The 23,144-nt window shown below is 38.8% G+C and overlaps 1 protein-coding gene across 12 annotated transcripts in view; it reads left to right on the top strand.

Annotated features, from left to right (window-relative positions):
* CPEB1 (cytoplasmic polyadenylation element binding protein 1) overlaps nt 1-23,144 on the top strand; it is a 91,660-nt gene that overhangs the window by 13,977 nt on the left and 54,539 nt on the right. For all 12 annotated transcript variants that reach the window (XM_086711686.1, XM_086711682.1, XM_086711683.1 and 9 more), the window contains exon 2: nt 2,468-2,642. Coding sequence is in view for 7 of the 12 variants with exons in the window: in XM_086711682.1 (XP_086567808.1) it covers nt 2,468-2,642 (175 nt within the window). In the remaining 5 variants the exon portion in view is untranslated. The remainder of the gene's footprint in view (nt 1-2,467; nt 2,643-23,144) is intronic.

The raw sequence follows: 23,144 nt of genomic DNA, 5'->3' as shown, positions 1-23,144 counted from the left end.
TCACATAGTTGCTTGAGGTCTTCTGAGACTATTAGGGTGCTACTTCTTGTAAGTGTGGCCAGGATCTGGGAATCCATAGATCTACAGCACATCTGTACTAGTAAATAAAAATCAGATTGTGTATTAAGAGAGGCCCTTTAAAGTTTTGAAACCTTTGATATAGGAGGTTGTTCTAATCCTGAACCTGGCATGAGGCCTTCTTTCCAGTTTGCGGTCTTCTATACCCAGTGCCCCACCACATTGGGCCGCTTCTGATAATGCCCTTCTGTTCTCTGTGTGCTTCACACCTTCTTCCTACCTTTACTTTCAGGCACATTGTCTTCTGAGCTCCCTTGGCTGAGAGGACAGTATAGGATTACAGCCAACTGTAGCTTATGTCGTAACTGTTAACAACACGACCAGATCTTAGTTCCCTTTCCAGACTTCAGAAATCTTTTTGGTTGGATCTCTAATCTGCCTCCCCTTTGGGTGCTCACTGTACATAGCAGGCAATTGGTTAAAGTTTATTAGGCAGTGAATGAGGGAGGCATGTAGCTTTAAGATCTACAGATTGATTGTAAATGCTTGCATCTTAGCCTTTGTGATGTTGCCTTAGTGAGGTTGAGAATCATCTTAGAAATCTACAGTTGTGAACAGGGCCTTGTGACTATGGGTTTAGCTGTTCTCAATGGTGGCTTCTGGAAGGTTTGGGTAAATGACCCAGGGAATATGCAGGACTGTGCGTTCTGGTCATCCTCACAGCTTCCAACGGATACAGTCTTTTCAAGAGCTTGAGAATGATATGGGATTCAAGTTTGTCCCTTTAAGACCATCCTATAGAGTTGATAAATTCTGTGCTTCTGCTCCTTCTCCTGCTTACCTGAACATTAATAGGCACCCAGCTTTTTAGAATTTTGTTTTGAAGTGACCAGCTGTAAGATCCTGGGTGCTAGTTTCCTTACTTGGTCTGCTTTTTGCTGATTTTCCCCAAGATCATTGGGAATCCTAGAGCTGGTGACTCTGTCAGCCATTATCTCATTGCTTACTATGTCAGGCATCACATGTGGTGAGTGAGGGAGACTGAAGAGTGAAGAGATTTCTGTCTGGGACACCTAGCAGATGGTGGTGTTATCTACTGAGATACCACATAAACCATTCCCTTTGGATGGTGTTTGTACACTCTTGGTGCTTATTGTGTCTTCTGTAGTTGTATCTTCAGGTGTAAAAATAGCAGCTACCATATACCAGGCTCCATGCTAAGTGCTTTAGATATCTCATCAAAAGGTTGGTAGGTACTCTTCCCATTTCAGAAATAGGGCAACTGAGGCACAGAGGTTAAGTAACTGACAATAAATGGCAGAACCAAACTCTTTAACTCTATTGAGATACAATTCGCATAAGCATAAAATTCAGTAATTTTTAGTGTACAGTTTTGTGATTTATCACCCTAATCTAATTTTAGAGTATCTTCATTATCTCATTATCACAAACCTTGTACCCATTAGCCACCATCCCCAAACCTTCTTCCCTGTCCACCCGGAGATGAAGACAACTCATCTCCTATAGATTTGTCTGTTTGGGACATTTCATATTAATGGGCTAATAATAGGTGGTCTTCTGTGACTGACTTCTTTCACTTAGCATAGTGTACTTGAGGTTTATCCATGTTGTAGCGTGTATCAATATTTCCTTTTTTTAATGTTTATTTTTGACAGCGAGAATGAGTGCAAAAGAGGCAGAGAGGGGGAGACAGAGGATCCGAAGTGCCTCTGAACTGACAGGGTAGAGCTCTGTGAGGGGCTTGAACTCACTAATAGTGAGATCATGACCTGAGCTGAAGTCAGACGCTTAACCGATTGAGCCATCCAGGCGCCCCAGTCCTTCATTTTTTTAATTGCCAAATAGTATATAGATCAGCCTCCAAGATTTGAATCTCATATTTCTGGTTCTAAAACTCCTGCTGCTGCCACACCATGCTAATTCCTATACATGTCCTATTAGATTAGAAAGTTCTGGGGCGCCTGGGTGGCGCAGTCGGTTAAGCGTCCGACTTCAGCCAGGTCACGATCTCGCGGTCCGTGAGTTCGAGCCCCGCGTCAGGCTCTGGGCTGATGGCTCGGAGCTTGGAGCCTGTTTCCGATGCTGTATCTCCCTCTCTCTCTGCCCCTCCCCCGTTCATGCTCTGTTTCTCTCTGTCCCAAAAATAAAATAAAAAACGTTGAAAAAAAAAATTTTAAAAAAGAAAGTTCTGGGGCAATATCTTGTGTTTAGGTGTTTTGTTGTTGTTTTACCCCTCTTTTAGTTCTCTCAAGATACCTCGCTCATAATAGGACTCCTCAGGTATTTTAGTATATAGGTAAGAAATTCAAGTCCTTGTTACTTTATCTAACTCACAGTGTTGGATTTAGGAGTAAGGGAGTGTAGAAAAACCTAAGTATCTTTTCTGGTGTCTAGGAGGAAAACCTAAATATCTTTTTTCTGTGTGTAGGAAGAAGAAGCTGGAAGGATAAAAGATTGTTGGGACAACCAGGAAGCACCCGCACTCTCCACGTGTAGCAATGCCAATATCTTTCGAAGGATAAATGCCATATTGGATAATTCTCTGGATTTCAGTAGAGTCTGCACTACACCCATAAACCGAGGAATTCATGATCATTTGCCAGGTGACTTAGATTTGAAAATTTAGTGTGTGTATGTATGTATGAAAACCTACACTAGGCATATATGTAGAGCTGTTTCTAGGAAGCTTTCTTGTGAAGCTTGTAAAGAATGACCTTGAATCTCTGGTGACACTTGCCCCTTTTCATAGCTTACTTTGTGGATTGGGTTCACTTCTAAGTGAAGACTGGCTTTGATTTATAATGTACAAGTCTATTTTATGACACATAAAAAGATAAAAAAGGATAGGTCAAAGATATCAGGACTATTTATATATAGAATTATAATAGGAGTCATATATGTAATTAGATTTTCTGGTAGCCACATTTAAAAGGTTTTTTTTTTTTTTTTTTTTTTGAAAAGTGACATTAATATTTACCTAACCTAACAAAATATGTGAGTATGTAATCAGTGTAAAAACTGTTAATGAGATATCCTATTTTGTTAATACTAAGACTTCAGTATATATTTCACATTTACTGCACTGCTCAGTTCGAACTAGCTGCATTCCAAATGCTTATGGCCACATGATTAGTGGCTGCTGTATTGGACAGTGCATCTCTTGAATAATTGCTTTTACACATGAATGTGGGTCAGCAATCATTGAGATTTTTTTTTTAATCTTCTTTTTGAGAGCGAGAGAGTGCAGGTAGGGGAGGGGCAGAGAGAGAGGGAGACACAGAATCTGAAGCAGGCTCCAGCTTCCAGGCTCCGAGCTGTCAGCACAGAGCCCAGAGTGGGGCTGGAACTCACAAAACATGAGTTCATGATCTGAGCCGAAGTCAGATGCTCAACCGACTGAGCCACCCAGGTGCCCAGCAAGCATTGAGTTTTCATGATATTTAGGATATTCCATAGGATAGTGGACGGAGAGGGCAGCATCCCCTGAAGGTGGTATTTCACAAGGAGACTCGGATGTCCTGACAGTGCTGTGTCATAATCATTTGTAGAAGTTGCAACATGTTGATGGAGTGTTTGTTGTTGGGGTTATTTTAGTTGAAAGTTGAACATATTTTTAATTCTTTAAGTGGATCTTGAAGAAATTTGGCAATAGTGGGATTTGCAGAATAAGAACTGGCAATTGCTGCTCTTTCATTATAAATTCTTTGATTTACTTCCTAAGTTGACGTTGGAAATCATTCCCATAAAGATGCAGGCGTATATGAACATAAAGTAGCTAAATGTCTGAAGGAGAGATGTCCTCACAAAGGAGACTGACCTGTGGTAACTATAGAATTTATTTCTAGTACATTGTTCTAACTGGAGGGCAAATGGGAGAAGGACATAGGAGGAACTAGGAATGCTGGTAGGTCTGGTCTCTTCAAACTTCCAATAAAGTACATGTGTATTTTATATTAATTGTTGTACATCATGAGCTAATAACAACCCTTACTCTCCTTTAGCTTATGTCAATTTAAAAACTCAGAAAATCTCGATTCAACGTATGTGTTGTTTTTCTTCTTTGAGAAGATTTCATGAATTATATTTCAATATGAATGACCCTCAACAATGGCATAAATTTCACTGGGTTGCCTCAGACATGCTGGGAACTTAGGCATACCTCAGAGAAATTGTGGGTTGGGTTCCAGACTGCCACAGCAAAGCCGATACTGCAAGGAAGTGAGCCAAAGGAATTTTTTGGTTTCCTAGTGAATATGGAAGTTATATTTATGCCATTCTTTAGTCTGTGATGTGTGCAATAGCATTATATATGTAAAAAAATTGTTCATACTTTAAAAATACTTAATTGCTAAAAAAAAGGCTAACCATCATCTGAACTTTGAGTGAGTCATAGTCTTTATGCTGGAGGAGGGTCTTGCCTTGAGGTCTATGGCTGCTGACTGTTCACAGTGGTGGTTGTGGAAGGTGGGGTGGCTGTGGCAGCTTCTGAAAATAATATCACCCTTCTTTTAGGAAGGATTCGGTTCCATTTTACGATGAGAAAACGAAGTCTCAGCTAGGTTAGAGGACTTGGGCAAGGCTACCTACTAAGTGGCTAATCTCAGGCTTAAATCAAAGTCTGCTGTCACTGTGTTGTTTGGTCACTTTCTAACACTCAGCTCCCACAAACAGCACATCTTCAGGTGCATGCAGGTTTATGCCCAAGTTTTGACTCCTGTGTCTGGTGTGGTCTTGGTTTTATTGGGGCTCCAATGGATGCTGTGACTGCTGCAGCTCAGATTTCTCTTGAGCCAGGCACGCCATAGATGGAGTCCTGGCCTTAGAGCCTAGATCATGCTGCTCTAACACTGGGATGATTGGTTGTCTGTGCAGCTAAGCAGACACTGGTATTTGATTCTGAGATGTGCACAGGTTCCAGGGATGAAGACATGGACATCTTTGGGAGACCTCCTTCAGCTACCACATCAAGGAAAGCAGATGAACCCAACCTTGAATCTGTAGCTCAGGTCCCTCCCTCCAAACTCTGTCTTTAGATTCCTCCTACTTAGATTACTAAACACTTGGTCCCACTTCCACAGTTAGCCAAATTCACCAGAAATTCAGCAAATAGTTATGGAATGCGTACTTCATGCCAGTCACTGTTGTTAGGCTTCAGGGATTCCTGACTTTATGTGGTATTCTCAGAACCTGCTCTCCCATCATGGATAATGGGAGAAACTCAATAGAGAAATAAGTAAAATCATTGCAAGTTTTAGTACTATGAAGTAATGATGTTTTGAGTGACATGGTCAGGCAAGAACTCTCTGGGGAGGTATGTTTAAAACAGAGTACTAAAGGAGGAGAAGAAGCTAGATCTTGTAAAGAGTGTGGGGAAAACATTTCAGACAGAAAAGGTTGGACTAAGGCTTCTTAGAGAGCTTGGCATGTTTTAGGCACAGAATGGGGGAGTGCCCACACTGTGGCTGCAGGGGTGTTGGGCTAGATGGGGTGGATGTTGTGGGCTGTGCAAAGTCCCTGGATGTTCTTGTGAGAGTTGTCAGAGGTCCATGACCAGTGACATTAAGGAACTGATTTGTCCTCCAAGATCTGATTACCAATTTCTCCCAACAAGATGGAGAACAAAATGGAAGTCAGACCTCTAAGCGGGCTGCCATCCCATGACAGGAAAGGGAGGATCGACTCACCATTCATCTTTGCACTCAGGAAGGGTTCCTGGCATTGCTCCTCTGTTTGCCACTGCAGCTTCTTTACAACTCGGCCTCAAAGATAACTTCTTAGCTTTTAGAAATCATCACGCTCTTTGACTCAGTATGTCGAGATCTGAGAATCTCTCCTACAGAGTAGTAATCAGTGCAGATAAGGATTTATGTAAACGGATACTTAGAGCATCGTTACGGTGGTGAAAATTTGAAAAAGCTTAAGTGTCTCCCAAGAGGGAAATATTTATACTGTATATTCAAGCGATGGAATGTCATGTAGTTAATAGAATAATACCTTTCGAGAATAATCTTTTTACATGTTTAGCTACATAAAAATCTTTGTAATGTAATATGTGAAGATAAAGTATTAATACATATGTATGCATGTACATACATACACATTCTTAGTTTTTCCTGAGACCTGTAAAATTCTCAAAAACATTTACAGTGGGGGAAAAAAATTGGAGTCCATCCTCTCAAACCCTGCCTCTGCCTTCTTATCAACTGAGTATAGGTAATATTCTAAATCCTTTGTTGTCATTTCAGCAGTCTTCCCAGCATCTCCACTTTCTCTGCTCATCCATAAGAAGCAACCCGCCGTCTGTTACAGTTTGATCGTGAGATTTCATCAATTGAGTCCCATCTTCAGGCTCCATTTCTAATTCTTTTTCTCTTGCTGTTTCTACCACATCTGCAGTGACTTCCTCTCCTGAAGTCTTGAACCCCTCAAAGTCATCCATGAGGGTTGGGGTCAGTTTCTTCCAAACTCCTATTTATGTTGGTATTCTGACCTCTTCCCATGAATCATGAATGTTTTTATTGGCATCCAGAATGGTGAATCCTTTCCAGAAGGTTTTCAGTTTACTTGCCCAGATCCATCAGAGGAATCCCTATCTATGGCAGCTATAGCCTTACAAAATATTTCTTAAATAGTAAGACTTGAAAGTTGAAATTACTTCTAGATCCATGGGCTGCAGAATGGATGTTGTGTCAGCAGGTGTGTAAACAACATCGATCTCATTGTACATCTCTGTCAAAGCTCTTGGGTGACTAGGTGCATTGTCAATGAACAGTAATAGTTTGAAAGAAATCCTTTTTTTCTGAGCAGTAGGTCTCAACAATATTTGGGTTTGCAATATTTAGTGTACCACATTGTAAACAGAAGTACTGTCTGGACTTTGTTGTTCCCTTGACAGAGTCCAGGCAGAGTAGGTTGAGCATAATTCTTAAAGGCCCTAGGGTTTTCAGAATGGCGCATGAGCACAGGCTTTGACTTAAAGCCAGCAGCTGCATTAGCCCCTACCAATGGAGTCAACCTGTCCTTTGAAGCCAAGCACTGACTTCTCCTCTCACGCTGTGGAAGTCCTAGATGGCATCTTCTTCTGATTTAGGCTGTTTCATGTGCCCTGAAAACCTTCATTAATTATCTCAGACCTTGTGGGTAACTTACTGCTTTATTTTGCGGTTTTATGGTATAAAAATGGTGTCTTTCCTTAAACCTCATGAACCCAATCTCTGTTAGCTTCATATTTGTCTTCTGCAGCTTCCTCCCCTCTCTGTCTTCACAGAAGTGAAGATAGTAAGGACCTTGCTCTGGATTAGGCTTGGCCTCTGGGAAGGTTGTGGCTGGTTTGATCTTCTCTGCAGACCATTAAGACTTTCTGCGTATCAGCAGTTAGGCTGTTTGTCTTACGTGTTTGTTGACAAGTAGCACTTTTAATGTCCTCTAAGAACTTACCTTTTGCATTTACAACTTGCCTGTTTGGGACAAGAAGCCTAGCTTTTGGCTTATCTCTGCTTTCAACACACCTTCCTCACTGAGCTTAACCATTTTTAGCTTTTGATTTAAAGTGAGAGACGTGTGACTCTTCCTTTCCCTTGGACCCCTAGAAGCCACTGTAGGGTTATCAGTTGGCCTTATTTTGACACTGTTGTGCCTCAGGGACTAGGGAGGCCAAAAAAGAGGGGGAGAGCAGGGGAACAGCCAATTGGTGGAACAGTGTGAACACATAACATTTATCGGTTAAGTTTGTCATTGGTTAAGTGGGCGCAGTTTGTGGCACCCCAAAGCAATTACAGTAGTAACGTCAAAGGTCACAGGTCACTGTAACAATTGCAATAATCATGAAAAGTTTGAAATATTGCAAGAACTACCAAAATGTGACTCAGAGACACAAAGTGAGCAAATACTGGTGGAGAAATGGCAGCGATAGACTTGCTAAATGTGGGGTGGCCATAAATCTTCAGTTTCTGAAAATGCAATAAAATACCTGGAGTACCTGAAAAATGCAATAAAATAAGGTATGCTTGTATTTGCCATTTTCCATGTATTACATTTGCAATGTGTCCATATTGACATTTTATTTTTTTTTTAAAATTTTTTTTTTTTTAAACGTTTATTTATTTTTTTGGGACAGAGAGAGACAGAGCATGAACGGGGGAGGGGCAGAGAGAGAGGGAGACACAGAATCAGAAACAGGCTCCAGGCTCTGAGCCATCAGCCCAGAGCCCGACGCGGAGCTCGAACTCACGGACCGCGAGATCGTGACCTGGCTGAAGTCGGACGCTTAACCGACTGCGCCACCCAGGCGCCCCTATATTGACATTTTAAAGTCAAATCAGTGGGTTTTTTTTTTTTTTTCCAACGTTTATTTATTTTTAGGACAGAGAGAGACAGAGCATGAACGGGGGAGGGGCAGAGAGAGAGGGAGACACAGAATCGGAAACAGGCTCCAGGCTCTGAGCCATCAGCCCAGGGCCTGACGCGGGGCTCGAACTCCCGGACCGCGAGATCGTGACCTGGCTGAAGTCGGGACGCTTAACCGACTGCGCCACCCAGGCGCCCCACAGTGGGTTTTAATTACTGTATAGTAGTAGCATTTTACATAAATGTTATTTATCTGATCCTCTGTTGGAAAATGATTTTTTGCTGTTAAAAACAGTATTTTGGTGAACATCTTGTTTGTATCTCCTTATGTGCATATAACAAGAATTTCTTTAGCATATGAACCTAGAAGTGAATTGCAGAGTAATGAGTATATAACTGTCTTCAAAGTGATTTTTATCAGTTTACAATCCTGCCAGATTTTCATGAAAGTTGTCCTCTACATCTTTGTAGACCCCAGGTATTGTGATACTGCAAAGTTCAGTCAGTCTGGGGGCACCTGGGTGGCTCCGTTGGTTAAGTGTGTGACTCTTGATGTCAGCTCAGGTCATGATCTCCTGGTTTGTGAGATTGAGCCCCAAGTCAGACTTTGTGCTGACCGTATGGAGCCTGCGTGGGATTTTCTCTCTCCCTCTCTCAGATCTGCCCCTTCCCCACTGACGTGCGCACACTCTGAAAATAACTAAGCATTTGAAAAATTTTTCAGTCTTGGTGTGAAGCCTACTTAATTTTTTGTCTCTACTGTGAAAAATTTTCTACAGTTAAAAGAATACATGAGGCATATATGGTCTGGCATCATCCAAGGAAAGATCCCTAGAACTGGGCCCCAGGGGTCTTTTCTTTTATCCTGTTCTGTCTGGTGTGTTTCTTGAGATTCCATTATATAATTAAAGTCACTGGCTTAGATGAAATCATGCAGGAAATGCTGTTCTGCTACATAGCTGAACTGTTAAGCAGGATACTAAATTGAATATTCCCTGCCTAGAAAAATCCTTGTCTTGTTCAAGAATGGCTTGGTTATCACCTCTGAAAACTTTTTCTCACATTCTCCTGCCTCTGTTACCGGTAGCGAGATCATTCTTGGCTATTTCAGATTGTTCATTGACCTGTGTGGTGGTCTAAATGTATTCTCACAACGGAGTAGATAAGAAGAAGCCTATTCAATTTACCCATTTCATTATAAACCTACACAAAAAATGCAGGCTCTGGATGCAGATGAACTTGAAAACAGATCCTGGATGTGCAACTTGACCTAATTTTAGCTAATTCTCTGAGATTAAGTTGCTCTAACTATAACACAGGAGTAGTAACAGTACCTGTCTATAGGATTTGGGGAAGTTTGAATAAGACATGGATCTTGAATATGTAGAATAGTGCCTGAAACTGCACTTACTTGTTATGTGATGGTACTGATTGTGATGGTGTGGATATATAAAGAACACAGTTGTGTGAGAGCATTGCTGGGGTCATGATTTTTGAAGTTGAATTTCTGGTTTCTGGTCTAGACTACAAAGGACCGGGTCTTAAATATCCTTGGGTTCCTAATCCTCAGTACTGCGTCTGGCACATGGTGGGGGTCGTTGTACAATTGCTTGATGAATACATTCTCACAAACTGGGTACTGAAACTGAAAGAGACCCTAATTTTAAGTTCAAATAAGTTCTCTCCCCCACATTCTCTCCCCCACATCCCCTACCTATTAATGTCTAGGATATTTCTTTATTGTAAAAGAAAATTTCCATCATAACCATTTTTCTAGTGCACAGTTCAGTGACATGATGTACATGCACGTTGTTGTGCAGCCATTATCCCTATAATTCATCATCCTGTAAGGCTGAAACTCTGTACCCACTGAACAGTAACTCCCCATTCTTCCCTCATTGCCACCCCCTGGCACTTGCCATTACACCTTATGTCTTTAAGATTTTGACTGTTCTAACTAGAACATGTAAATAGAATCCTACAGTATTTGTCATTTGTGACTAATTATGTCACTTAGCCATGAAGGTTCATCCACGTTGTAGCATTTGTCACGATTTCTAAGTGAATAATATTCCATTATGTTGTATACATTACATTTTGCTTATGCCTCATACATTGGTGGATACTTGGTTGCTTCCACATTTTGGCAGTTGTGAATATTGTTATAAACATGAATGTACAAATCTCTTCAAGACTGTGCTTTCGGTTCTTTCAGGTATATGCCGAGAGGTGTAATTGCTGGATCACATGGTGGTTCTGTTTTTAATTTGAGGAACCACCATATTGTTTTCCACAGTAACTGTACTGTTTATATTCCCACCAAGAGTGCACAAGGGCTCCAGTTTCTCCACATCCTCACAAACACTTGTTTTCTGTTTTTTTTGTTTTTTACAGTAGCTATCCTCATGAGTATTAGGTCTGGTATCTTATTTAGTTTTGATTTGCATTTCCCTAATGATCAGTGATACTTAGCATCTTTCCATGTGTTTACTTGCTATTTGTATATCTTTGGAGAAACATCTATTCCACTCCTTTGTAGGTTTTATTCATTAGGAAGGTAAATGGTTTTTTTTTTAATATAATTTATTGTCAGGTTAGCTAACATACAGTGTACATAGTGTGCTCTTGGTACATTTTTAAATCAAGTTGTTGGTTTTTTGTTCTTGTTGCTAAATTTTAGGAGTTTTCTATATGTTGTAGATATTAATCCTTTATTAGATAGATGACTTTTGGGAATATTTTCTCCTATTCTGTGGGTTGTCTTTGTACTCTGGAGTGTGCCTTTTGATGTACAAAACTGTAAAATTTTCATGAAATCTGGGGCGTGTGGGGGTAGCTCAGCTTGAGTGTCCAACTCTTGATTTTGGCTCAGGTCATGATCTAACAGTTCATGGAATTGAGCCCTGAGTCAGGCTCTACGTTAACTGTGCGGGGCCTGTTTGGGATTCTGTCTCTCCTTTCTCTGCCCTTATCCCCCTCGTGCACATGCACACGTGCTTTTTCTCTCTCTCTCTCTCAAAATAAATAAACTTTGAAAAAAATTGAAATATTTTCATAAAACCTAATTTGTCTTTTCATTTTAAGTTTGTTTTTTTTTTTTCCAACGTTTATTTATTTTTGGGACAGAGAGACAGAGCATGAACGGGGGAGGGGCAGAGAGAGAGGGAGACACAGAATCGGAAACAGGCTCCAGGCTCCGAGCCATCAGCCCAGAGCCCGACGCGGGGCTCGAACTCACGGACTGCGAGATCGTGACCTGGCTGAAGTCGGACGCTTAACCGACTGCGCCACCCAGGCGCCCCTGTCTTTTCATTTTAGAGAGAGTGAGCAAGGGAGAGGGGGGAATTTTAAGCAGCCTCCATGCTTAGTGTGGAGCCCAATGTGGGGCTTGATCCCATGACCCTGGGATCATGACCTGAGCAGAAATCAAGAGTCAGATGCTAAACCAACTGAGCCACCCAGGTGCCCCTAATTTGCCTATTTTTTTTTTTTTGCCTGTTACTTGTGCCTTTTATTTCATATCCAAGAAATTGTTACATGCAGTTTCATAAAGCTTTTTGTCCTGTGTTTTCTTCTAGGGTCTTAAATTTAGGTCCTTGATTTATTTTGAGTTAATATTTATAAATGGTCTTAGCTAAACATCCAACTTTGTTTATTTGCGGGTGTATATCCAGTTTTCCCAGCACCAGACCATCCTTTCCCCATTGAGTAGTCTTGGCACCCTTCTCAAAAATCATTTGACCATCTATGTAAGGATTTATTTCTGGGCTTTCTAGTCTGTTAGTTTATAGGTCTGTATGTATGTCAATACCACACTGTTTTGGTTACTATAACTTTATAGTAAGATTTGAAATTGGGAAGTGTGAATCTTCCAACTTTGTTATTTTTCTTCAAGATTGCTTTTGTTTTTCAGGGTCACTTGAGATTCCATATGAATTTTAGGATGCCTTTTTCCATATGTATTTTGGACAATAGCCCTTTATCAGACACGATTTACAAATATTCTCATTTGGTAGGTTACCTTTTCATTTTGTTGATGGTTAGATGGTTTTTAGTAATGTAATCCCACAAGTTTATTTTTGCTTTGGTTCCTTAGCTTTTAGTGTCAAGGGTTTTCTACTTTTGCAACAATGTCACTGGGATGTTTAATAGGCATTGCATGGAATCCATAGATTGCTTTGGGTAGTATTGACATTTTAATAACATTAAGTCCTCCAGTCTATGAACATTTTTTTATGTCCTCTTTAATTTATTTCATCAGCGTTTGTTCATTTTCATTGTGTAAGTCATTGACTTCCTTAAGTCAGTTCCTAAGTAATTTATTCATTTTGATGCTATCATGGATGGAATAGTTTTTATAATTTCCTCTTCAGATTGCTCATTGTGTATAGAAGTGCATCTGGTGTGTATGTGTGTGTGTTGACTTTGTTGCCTGATACTTTGCGTTTAATTTCATTTATTCTAATAGGAATTTTTTTGTGGACTCCTTTAGGGGTTTCAGCATACATTCATCTACAAACAGGGATAATTATACTTGTTCCTTTCCACTTTGGATGCCTTTTATTTTTCTTGATTAAATACTCTGGCTAGAACTTCCATTATATTGAATAGAAGTGGTAAAAGGTGGGTATCCTTGGTTTTTTTGTTTGTTTTTCCTGATCTTAGGGGAAAAGCTTTTAGTGTCCCCTCATTGAGTATTAGGTTTGCTGTGGGTTTTTAATATAATGCTTTTATTATGTGAAAGTTAGTTTCCTCTTATTATTTTGGTGACTGATTTTTATCATGAAAGGTGTTGAATCTTCTCACATGCTTTCTCTGCATCAATTGAAATCATCACGTGGTTTTTTTTCCCCTTCATTTTGTTGATGTGGCATATAAATTTTTTGTATGTTGAACCATCCTTGGATTCCATGAACAGATCCTATTTGGCCACAATGTATAATCATTTCAGTGCAGTACCTGAATTCTGTTTGCTAGTATTTTGTTGAGTATTCTTGTCCAACTTTTGTTTTTGATCAGTGTTCATAAAGAATGTTGGTCTGTAGTTTGCTTGTACTGCCTTTGGTGTCAAGATTATGCTGCTTTCATAGAATGAGTTGAGAAGTATTCTCTCCTCTTCAGTTTTTTTGGGAAAGTTTGAGAAGGGCTGGTATTAGGTCTTCAAATGTTTGGTAGAGTTTACCAGTGAAGCCATCAGATCCAGGGTTTTTCTTTGTTGGGAGATTTTTAGTTTTGATTCAGTCTCCTTACTAGTCCTATGTCTATTCAGATTGTATATTTGTGATTTAGTCTCAGTAGGTTTTGTGTTTCTTGGAGTTTGCCCATTTCATCTAGGTTATTTATTTTTTTTGGTGTATGGTTACTTATATTCTTATAATCCTTTTTATTTTTGTGGAGTACATAGTATTGTCCCCACATGTTGCTGATTTTAGTAATTTGAATCTGTTTTAATTTAGTTCATTTAACTAAAGATTTGTCAATGTTGTTGATCTTTTCAAAGAACCAGCTTTTAGTTTTACTGACTTTTTTTCCTTTTGTTCTTTATGTTATCTCTACCCTTCTTTCCCTCATCTGCTAGCTTTGGGCTTAGTTTGTTCTTTTGGTTCTTACCTTGTAAAAAAGTTAGGTTGTTGATTTGAGATCTTGTTTTTTTTTTTTTAACATTTATTCATTTTTGAGAGAGAGTGAGAGAGGGAGAGAGAGGGAGGGAGGGAGGGAGGAAGGGGCAGAGAGAGAGGGAGACACAGAATCAGAAGCAGGCTCCAGGCTCCGAGCCATCAGCCCAGAGCCCGACGCGGGGCTCGAATTCACAGACTGTGAGATCGTGACCTGAGCCGAAGTCGGACGCTTAACCGACTGAGCCACCCAGGCGCCCCGATCATTGGTTTTTTTAAAAAAGTTTCATTTCCAGTTATGTGAATTTTCCAGTTTTCCTTTGTTGCTGATTCCTAGCACCATCTTGTGTTGTTTTTAATCTTTTGAAATCTGTTGAGGCTTAATTTGTGGTTTAACATATGGTCTATCCAAGAAAATGTCCTATGTACACTTGAGAATGTGTATTCATTGTTCTTGGGTAGAATGTCTGTATATGTCTGTCAGATAATTGGTCTATTATGCTAAGTCTTGTATTTCATTGTATAAGTAGCTTCTTTCTGGTTGTTCTATCCATTCTTGTGAAGTATGGTATTAAAGTCTTGAACTCTTGTAGGACTCTGTCCTCAGTTCTGTCCGTTTTTGGTTCACATATTTTGATGGTCTGTCATTAGGTATGTAAACATTTATAATTTTTCTATCTTAATTTATTGAACCTTTTATTTACATATAACATTCTGATCTCTTATAACCTTTTTGGGTTTAAATCTCTTTTGCCAGGTATTAGTAGAACCACCCTGCTCTCTTTTGGGTACTATTTGCATGGAATGTATTTTTTTCTGTCATTTCACTTTCAGTCTGTCTTTGTGTGTTTGGATCTCGAGTGAGTCTTTTGTGGACATCGTATAGGTGGGTCACGTGTTTTTATTCATTTTGCCAGTCTCTTTTGACTGGAGAATTTAATCCATTTATGTATCTTTTTTAAATGTTTTTAAATGTTTATTTTTGAGAGTTAGAGACAGTGTGCAAGTGGGGGAGGGGAAGAGAGAGACAGGGAGCCAGAATCCCAAGCAGGCTTCATGCTGTCAGCTCAGAGCCCTCCATGGGGCTCGAACTCAGGAACCGTGAGATCATGACTTGAGCCAGAATCAAGTGTCAGACGCTCAACTGACTGAACCACCCAGGTGCCCCATGATCCATTTACATTTAATTAATTATAAGGAGGGACTTCTGTCATTGTGCTGTTTTTGTCCTGTGTGCCTTACAGCTTTTTTTGCCTCTCATTTCCTGCATTAATGTCTTCTTTTGTGTTTAGTTGATTTTCCTTTTTTTGTAGTGAAATATTTAAATCCCTTTTTTGTTTCCTTTTGTGTGCATCATATAGCCTTTTTTTCTTTGTGGTTACTACTTGGGGGGGGTTACATTTGACAACATAAAGTTATAACCCTCTACCTTGGATTTATACCAACTTAATTTCAATAACATACAGAACCTCTGCTCCTTTACAAGTCTGTACTCCTCCCTTCCAGTTGTTGTTGTGACAAGGTTTATATCTTTACGTAGAATGCAAGATGACAGTAATACTAGCTTTTACATTAATAGTGTAATTTCTTTAAATGCAGTAGCCTTTGAAATCATGTAGGAAACAAAGCACATTTACAAACCATTATTAAAATGATTCCTGCTTTTTTATTTTAAACTGCAGCATAGTTAACATACAGTGTTGTATTAGTTTCAGGTGTACAATGTAGTGATTTGCCGATTTCATACATTACTTAGTAATCGTCATGATAAGTGTAGTATTAATCTCCTTTATGTTTGACCCATTTTCCCCACCCACCTCCTATCGGGCAGCCACCAGTATATTCTCTGTATTTAAGTCTGTTTTTTTGTTAGTCTTTTTCTTTTTTAAATTTTTTTCATTGTTTCTTACATGCCATATGAGTGAAATCCTATGTATTTGTCTATCTCTGACTTGTTTTATTTAGCATTATATCCTCTAGCTCCATCCATGTTGCAAATGGCAAGATTTTGTTCTTTTTTATGGCCAGATAATATTCCATCAAAATGATACCTGATTTTGTAATTGCCCACATTACCCTTGTGGAGACGTTCATATCTCTGTGTAGCTTCAGGTAACTGTTTAGTGTTCTTTGATTTCACTGTGCAGAACACCCTTGAGCATTTTGCAGGTCCTGCCTAATGGCCGTGAACTTCCTTAGCTTTCATTTGTCTGGAAATGTCCTAATGTCTCCCTCACTTTTTCAGGACAATGTTAGTGGATACAGGATTCTTAGTTGGCTTTTTTTTTTTTCCTTTAAGCACTTTGAACTTACTGGCCCACAGTTTGCTTGCCTCAAAAGTTTTTGATGAGACTCTCTTACGGTCTTCCTAAGGATCCTTGAATGTGATAAATGGCTTCTCTCTGCTGCTTTCAAGATTCTCTTTGTCTTTTGAAAGTATGATTGTAATGGATCTCGGTGTGGGTCTCTGAGTTCATCTGACTTGGGGTTTTTTTTGTGCTGCTGCAGGGTTCATATTCATTTTCATATTTCAGAAATTTTCAGCCATTATTTCTTCACATAATCTCTGCCCCTTTTTGTCTGCTCTCCGGGAGCTGCCATGATGCATATGTTAGTCTTTCAGCTGGTGTCCCACATCTGTCCCTGAGGAGCTGTTCTCTGAAATCTTTTTTCTTTCTTGGGCATCGATAATTCCCATTGCACTCTTAAAGTTCACTGATTCTTTCTTCTGCCTGCTTGAATCTGCCTTTGAATCCCTCTAGTAAAATTTTCATTTCAGGTACTACATTTTTCAGTTCCAGAATTTTCTTTTTAGTTTCTTTGTAGGTTTTCTGTCTCTTCATTGACATTTCCATTTTGTTCACCCATTGTTTTCTTGACTTAAATCCACCTCTTCCTTTGATTTCTTGATCATCTTTAAAACCACTGTTTTAAAGTCTCTGTGTAGCATATATACCAGGGTCTTTTCAGGGACAGTTCTTGTTGATTTCTTTTTTTCTCTTTGAATAGGCCATACTTGTTTCTTTGTATGCCTTTTGATTTGTTTGTTGAAAACTGGATAATAATGTGGTAACTCTGGAAAGCCTTTCCCAGCATTTTCTGGATTTTGTTGTTGTTGGTGTTGATGTTTTTGCTGGGTTAAAAAAAATGTTCTTTTTTGTTTTGTTTTGTTTTGTTTTGTTGATGCACACGGTTTCTGTGTTGAGGATCAGCCTGAGACATGTTTATACTTGGACATCTTCTCAGGTCTTTCCTGGGCGGTTACCTGGGCATGTGCAGTCAGTTTGTAATTTTCTCCATATGGGGCACCCAGGTGGCTCAGTCCATTAAGCATCTGACTTCAGCCCAGGTCATGGTCTTGCAGTTTGTGGGTTTGGGCTCCGCGTTGGGCTCTGTGCGGACAGCTCAGAGCCTGGAGAGTGCTTTGGATTAGGTGTCTCCCTCTCTTTCTCTCTCTGCCCCTACCCTGCACGCGCACGTTCTCTCTCTGTAAATAATAAACATTAAAAAAACTATAATTTTCTCCACATATGTGATTGTCTTAGCATGTCCTAGCCAGTGTCTGACTCCTGTAGGGGGAAAATGGAAAATGAAAGGGGGAAGTGGTACCTGCCTTCTAGGGGAGGTGCAACAATAATGGTTAACTTTCTGTGTGTGCATCTCTGTGATCAGAAGTAATAATCAGTGATCAGAGCACACATCCCCAATATTTGGAAGATTGGGTCCTTTTTGCTTGCCTTAACTCCCCTGTAGTAGGATTCTTGCATAGAGAGTGGTGACCCTGAGGCTTTTTTTTTTTTTTCCTTCCAGGAAGCAGCTTTTTTCCTGCTGGCACCACCACTCAGTTGGGTTTGTACCCAAAGAACTGAGCCCCGAACACCACGTGGCGTGGTTCTTTATATATTTTTTACTTCTTGGTCTGCCATGTATGGTAACACACAAACATGCAGTCTGATTAAGTAGTCTCGTTACAAGGTCATGAGGGATGTTGTCACATGCACAGATAGCCAGGTTGCCTTGAAGTTTTTTTTTCTTACCTTAGGGAGGGCACCCTACCACACCCCAGACCCTCTGCAGGCTGCTTCAGGAACGAATGCACAGCTGGTGGCTGGGCTGAGGGATGGGTAGCTGCTAGCTGCTCCGCCTGGAGGTGAAATTGACAAAAATTCATGCAGTTTACTCTCAAGTTTTCTCCTGGAATTTGCAAGCTTGCAGCAGACTCCAGAGTTCTGAAATAGTTACATCCCACAGATTACGCCAGTATAATTTCTGGTGCTTTCTACACCTCCATTGTTCCAGGATCCTCCTAGTATCTAGGGTTTTAGTTTTGTACGTTTACATGTCATCACTTATTTGAACTTTATTGGTTTCTTAGATTACTGGTTTTTTTTTTTTTTTTGGACTAGTTGGCTTGACTTTTCAAATCACTAAGCATAGCATACATGTACAGCAAGTTGCTAAACCTGTAGTTTTACTCTGATAAATGATAAAGTAACCCCCCACATTACCATTACCTAGGTCAAGAATTCTTTACCTCAATACTCCAGAAGTTCCCCATGTTTTCTTCAATAATCCTAGCTCTGTTTCTCCAGATATGACCATTGTCTTCCTATGATTTTCTCTGTAATATTTCATCCTTATGTATATATCCTTAAAAAGTATTTACATTTTGAACTTTATTCCATACTGTATTTTTTCCAGCCTTATTTATGAAATTCATCCATGTTGTGTGCAAGTATAGTTAAAATTGATGGATCTATATTATATCATAAAATACCTCATGGTGTATCAATTCTAATGTTCAGCATTTGAATGGTTTCTAGTTTTTGGCTGTTAAACAGTGGTGAAAATCTCTAATATCTAGGAATGAGTATCTCCAAAATTAATAACTAATGCCCAGCCTTTCCCAAAGAGGTTGTACCAGTTTACTTTGCCACCAGCAGAGTATATCAGTGCCAGCTGCTTTATGTCCTAACCAACTATCGGTACTGTCACTCTTCCATGGAGCTGTTCTTATGGAGTGTAGTGATACCTTGTATGGTTTTATTTTTTGTATCTTCCTGATTTCACTGAGGTTCAGCATTTTCAGATCTTTATTGGCCATTTTTTTTTTTTAATTTTTTTTTTCAACGTTTTTTATTTATTTTTGGGACAGAGAGAGACAGAGCATGAACGGGGGAGGGGCAGAGAGAGAGGGAGACACAGAGTCGGAAACAGGCTCCAGGCTCTGAGCCATCAGCCCAGAGCCCGACGCGGGGCTCGAACTCACGGACCGCGAGATCGTGACCTGGCTGAAGTCGGACGCTTAACCGACTGCGCCACCCAGGCGCCCCTTTATTGGCCATTTTGAATATTATTATGTAATAATAATTATGCAGGTTTTTGTGCCTTTTTTTCAGTTGGGAGAAATAGATTTGTAGACATTACTTATTATGGAGTAGAGCCCTTTGATCTGTGCATTGCTAATACTTTTTTTTTTTTTTTTTTTTTTTTTTAGTTTTCTAGCTTTGTCTTTTGACGAACATAAGTTCTTGATTTTTAAGATTGTTCCAATTTATTGAGCTGGTGTTTTTTTTTTACCATGAGCATTTTCATGCCATAGTTAAGAAACCATTATCTTTTTTTTAGGAAATGATGATACTATGTTTGAGAAGTTTTCTTTTTTTTTTTTTTGATAATTTCATAAATGGAATTAAATTCTAATTGTTATTACATAGAAAGAATAGCTTTTTGTAGATCAGTAATGTATTCTGTGACCTTGCTGAATTTACTGACAGTAAATTCTAAAATGTCCTGTAGATTTTCTGTATAGACAGTTGTCTGCAAATTATGAATGTTTTGTTCTTCTTTTCCAGTCCTTCTACTTTATTCTTCATAATTTATTTCGTTGTGTTTTTTGTAATGTTTATTTTTGAGAGAGAGTGCAAGCAGGGGAGGGACAGAGAGAGAGGGAGACAGAATCTGATGCAGGCTCCAGGCTCTGAGCTGTCAGCACAGAGCCTGATGCGGTGCTTGAACTCACAAACTGCGAGATCATGACCTGAGCTGAAGTCTGACCCTCAACTGACTGAGCCACCCAGGCACCCCTTCAAATGGTTTAGATTACACAGTAGAGCGTTGAATAGAAATGATAATACAGGCGTATGTGTCCTATTTCTAGTTTTGTGGAAGAGGTTATAGGAATGGAAGTCTTCGGCATTTCATTGTTTTAGCTGAAAGTTTTGAGATATTCTTTATCTGATTAAGGAAATTCTTTTCAGAGTTGGCAGAGAATGTGTTTAAAAAATTGTTTTTAATGTTTATTTTTGAGAGAGGAGAGTGAGAGTAGAGGAGGGGCAGAGAGGGAGGAAGACAGGATTTGAAGCAGGCTCTGTGCTGACAGCAGCAAACCCAATGTGGGGCTCCAACTGTTGAACTGTGAGATCATGACCTGAGCTGAAGTCAGGTGCTTAACTGAGCAACCCAGGTGCTCTGTGTTCTTTTTCTTCTTCTTTTTTTTTTAAATCATGAATGGGTCCTAAATTATTAAAGTTTTTTTCTGTCTCTATTCATTTGACTTTTCGCATTTATTGTATAAACATGGAGGATAACATTCAGGAAAGAATACCAAAGTAAAATCAACTTGGCATTCCCAGCATAAACCCATTTTGGCCATAGTATATTTAGTATATAAATAAAATTTAGTTTGCTGGATTTGGTTTACAAATATTTCTCTTGGGATTTTTGTATCCATACATGTAAGAGATAAGCTTGTAATTTTCCTTCCTTAAAATATCCTTGGTAACAAGGTTATGCTAGCCTCTTGAAACAGGGAAGTTTTTGTTTTTTTTTTTTTTCCTGTTCCTTGGAAAAGCTTTTGTAAAACTTCAGAGTTACTCCTTAAATTTTGGTATAATTTACTGGTTAAGCCACGTGGGCCTGGAGTGCTTGTTTTTTTGAGGAAAGGGTTTAAAATTATGGGTTCAGTTAATAGGTATAGATGTAAGAGAATTTAATACAGAATTTTTAATTTTTTTTAATTAACAAAATTTTTTTTTTAACATTTACTTATTTTTGAAAGACAGAACATGAGCAGGGGAGGGGCAGAGAAGAGGGAGACACAGAAACTGAAGAACTGAAGCAGGCTTCAGGCTCTGAGTTCTCAGTGCAAGGCCTGATGCAGGGCTCAAACTCCTGAACCGTGAGACCGTGACCTGAGCCAAAGTCAGAAGCTTAACTAACTGAGCCACCCAGTCACCCCTAGAATTTTTAATTTTAATAGATACGGGATTATTGATACTTTGTTTCTTTTAAGTTTTGGTAAGCTGAATTTTTCTAGGAATTTTTCCATTTCATTTAAAGTTTCAAATTCTTTGGCATAAATTTATATGTATATAACAGCATCTTAATGTTTTAGATTAGTTTTTTTTCTTTCCCTTTTTTATTGAAATACATTTGATATATAACATACTAGTTTCAGGTGTACAACATAATGATTTAATATTTTAACATTGCAAAGTGATCACAGTAAGTCTAGTTAACATGCATTACTATACATAGTTTTTTTTTTCTAGTGATGAGAACTTTTAAGATTTACTTAACAATTTTCAAATATGCAGTACAGTATTAACTGTAGTCCCCATGCTGTACATTTTATCCCCATGACATTTATTTTTTGCTTTATATATGTCATTGACTTTTTTCTTTTCTTCCTATAGCTTTATTTTGCTTTCATTTACTGTTCTTTTTCTAACTTCTTGAAATGGAAGTGCTTAGGCAATTTTTTTGGAGGTAAAATTTATATACAGTATATCTATCACTTAAAACTTTTACAGTTTAGTGGTTTCAGTATATTCACAAAACTGTGAAACTATCACCACTAATTTCAGAATCTTTTCATCTTCCCGCAAAGAAAACTCATTCCCATTAGTCATGACTCCCCTCCACCATTTCCCTGTTCTCTGGCAGCTAACTAATCTTTTGGTCTCTATGGATTTGCCTGCCTTGGATATTTCATGTAAAAGGAATGATGTAACATGCAGTCTTTTATGTTTGACTTTTTTTTTCCACTTAGCAAAGTATTATCCGTATTTACCATGAATCCATACATAATTCCTTTTTCTGGATAAACAATATTGTATTATATAGATATGTCACATTTTTTTATCCATTCATCAGTCAGTGGACATTTGGGTGTTTATATTTTTTTGGCATAATATTATGAATAATACTGTTAACATTTATTATGGAGGTGCCCGGGGGGGCTCAGTTGGTTAAGTGTCTGACTCTTGATTTCTTCTCTGGTCATAATTCCTCGTTTGTGAGTTCAAGCCATGCATCAGGCTCCACACTTCAATGTTTTTTAAACATTGTTTTTTAATTTAGGAAAAAAATTGACAAGTCAGTCTTAAAAGTGATTAGGAGTTGTGAATGACTATGAAACAATGACTATAAAACAGTCTGTGTTGGAATACTCAAACTTCCTGATTTCAAAACTTAAAACACAAAGCTATCATGGACAAGACTGTGTGATACTGGCTAAGGACGGACATAGATCAATGGAACAGAACTGAGAGCTCAGAAATAAATCCGTACATTTACGGTCAGCTGATTTTCTACAAGGGTGCCAAGAACATTTAATGGGGAAATAATATTCAACAAATAGTTCTTGGACAACTGAATACCTAACAAGCAAAAAAAATGAACTTAAACCCATACCTCAGACCATATATGATAATTAACTCAAAATGAATCCTAGAGCTAAATGTATAACTGAAATAAGAAAACTCTGTGCTACAGGGAAGACACTATCAAGAAAAGCTAAGAGACGACCCACAGAATGGACAGAATATTTACAAATCATATATCTGATAAGGGTCTAATATCTAAAGTAAATATGGAATTCCTATAGCTCAGCAATAAAACAACAACAAAAAACCAAATTACCCAACTTTTAAATGAGCAAAGGATTTAAAGACACATTTTCCAAGGAAAATACACATGGCCAGTAGGTTAAACATCATTAGAGAAATGAAAACCACAACGTAATACCACTTCACCAACCACTAGTTTGGCTATAATCTAAAAGATCATAAAAACTGATAAGGATATGGAAAAAATCCAAACCCTCCTACATTGCTGGTGGCAAAGTAAAATGGTTGCAGA

Source organism: Puma concolor, chromosome B3 (genome assembly GCF_028749965.1).
Source record: "Puma concolor isolate L17-30 chromosome B3, mPumCon1.1.hap2, whole genome shotgun sequence".
Classification (NCBI taxonomy): Eukaryota; Metazoa; Chordata; class Mammalia; order Carnivora; family Felidae; genus Puma; species Puma concolor.
This window is presented reverse-complemented; position numbering and strand designations above follow the sequence as displayed.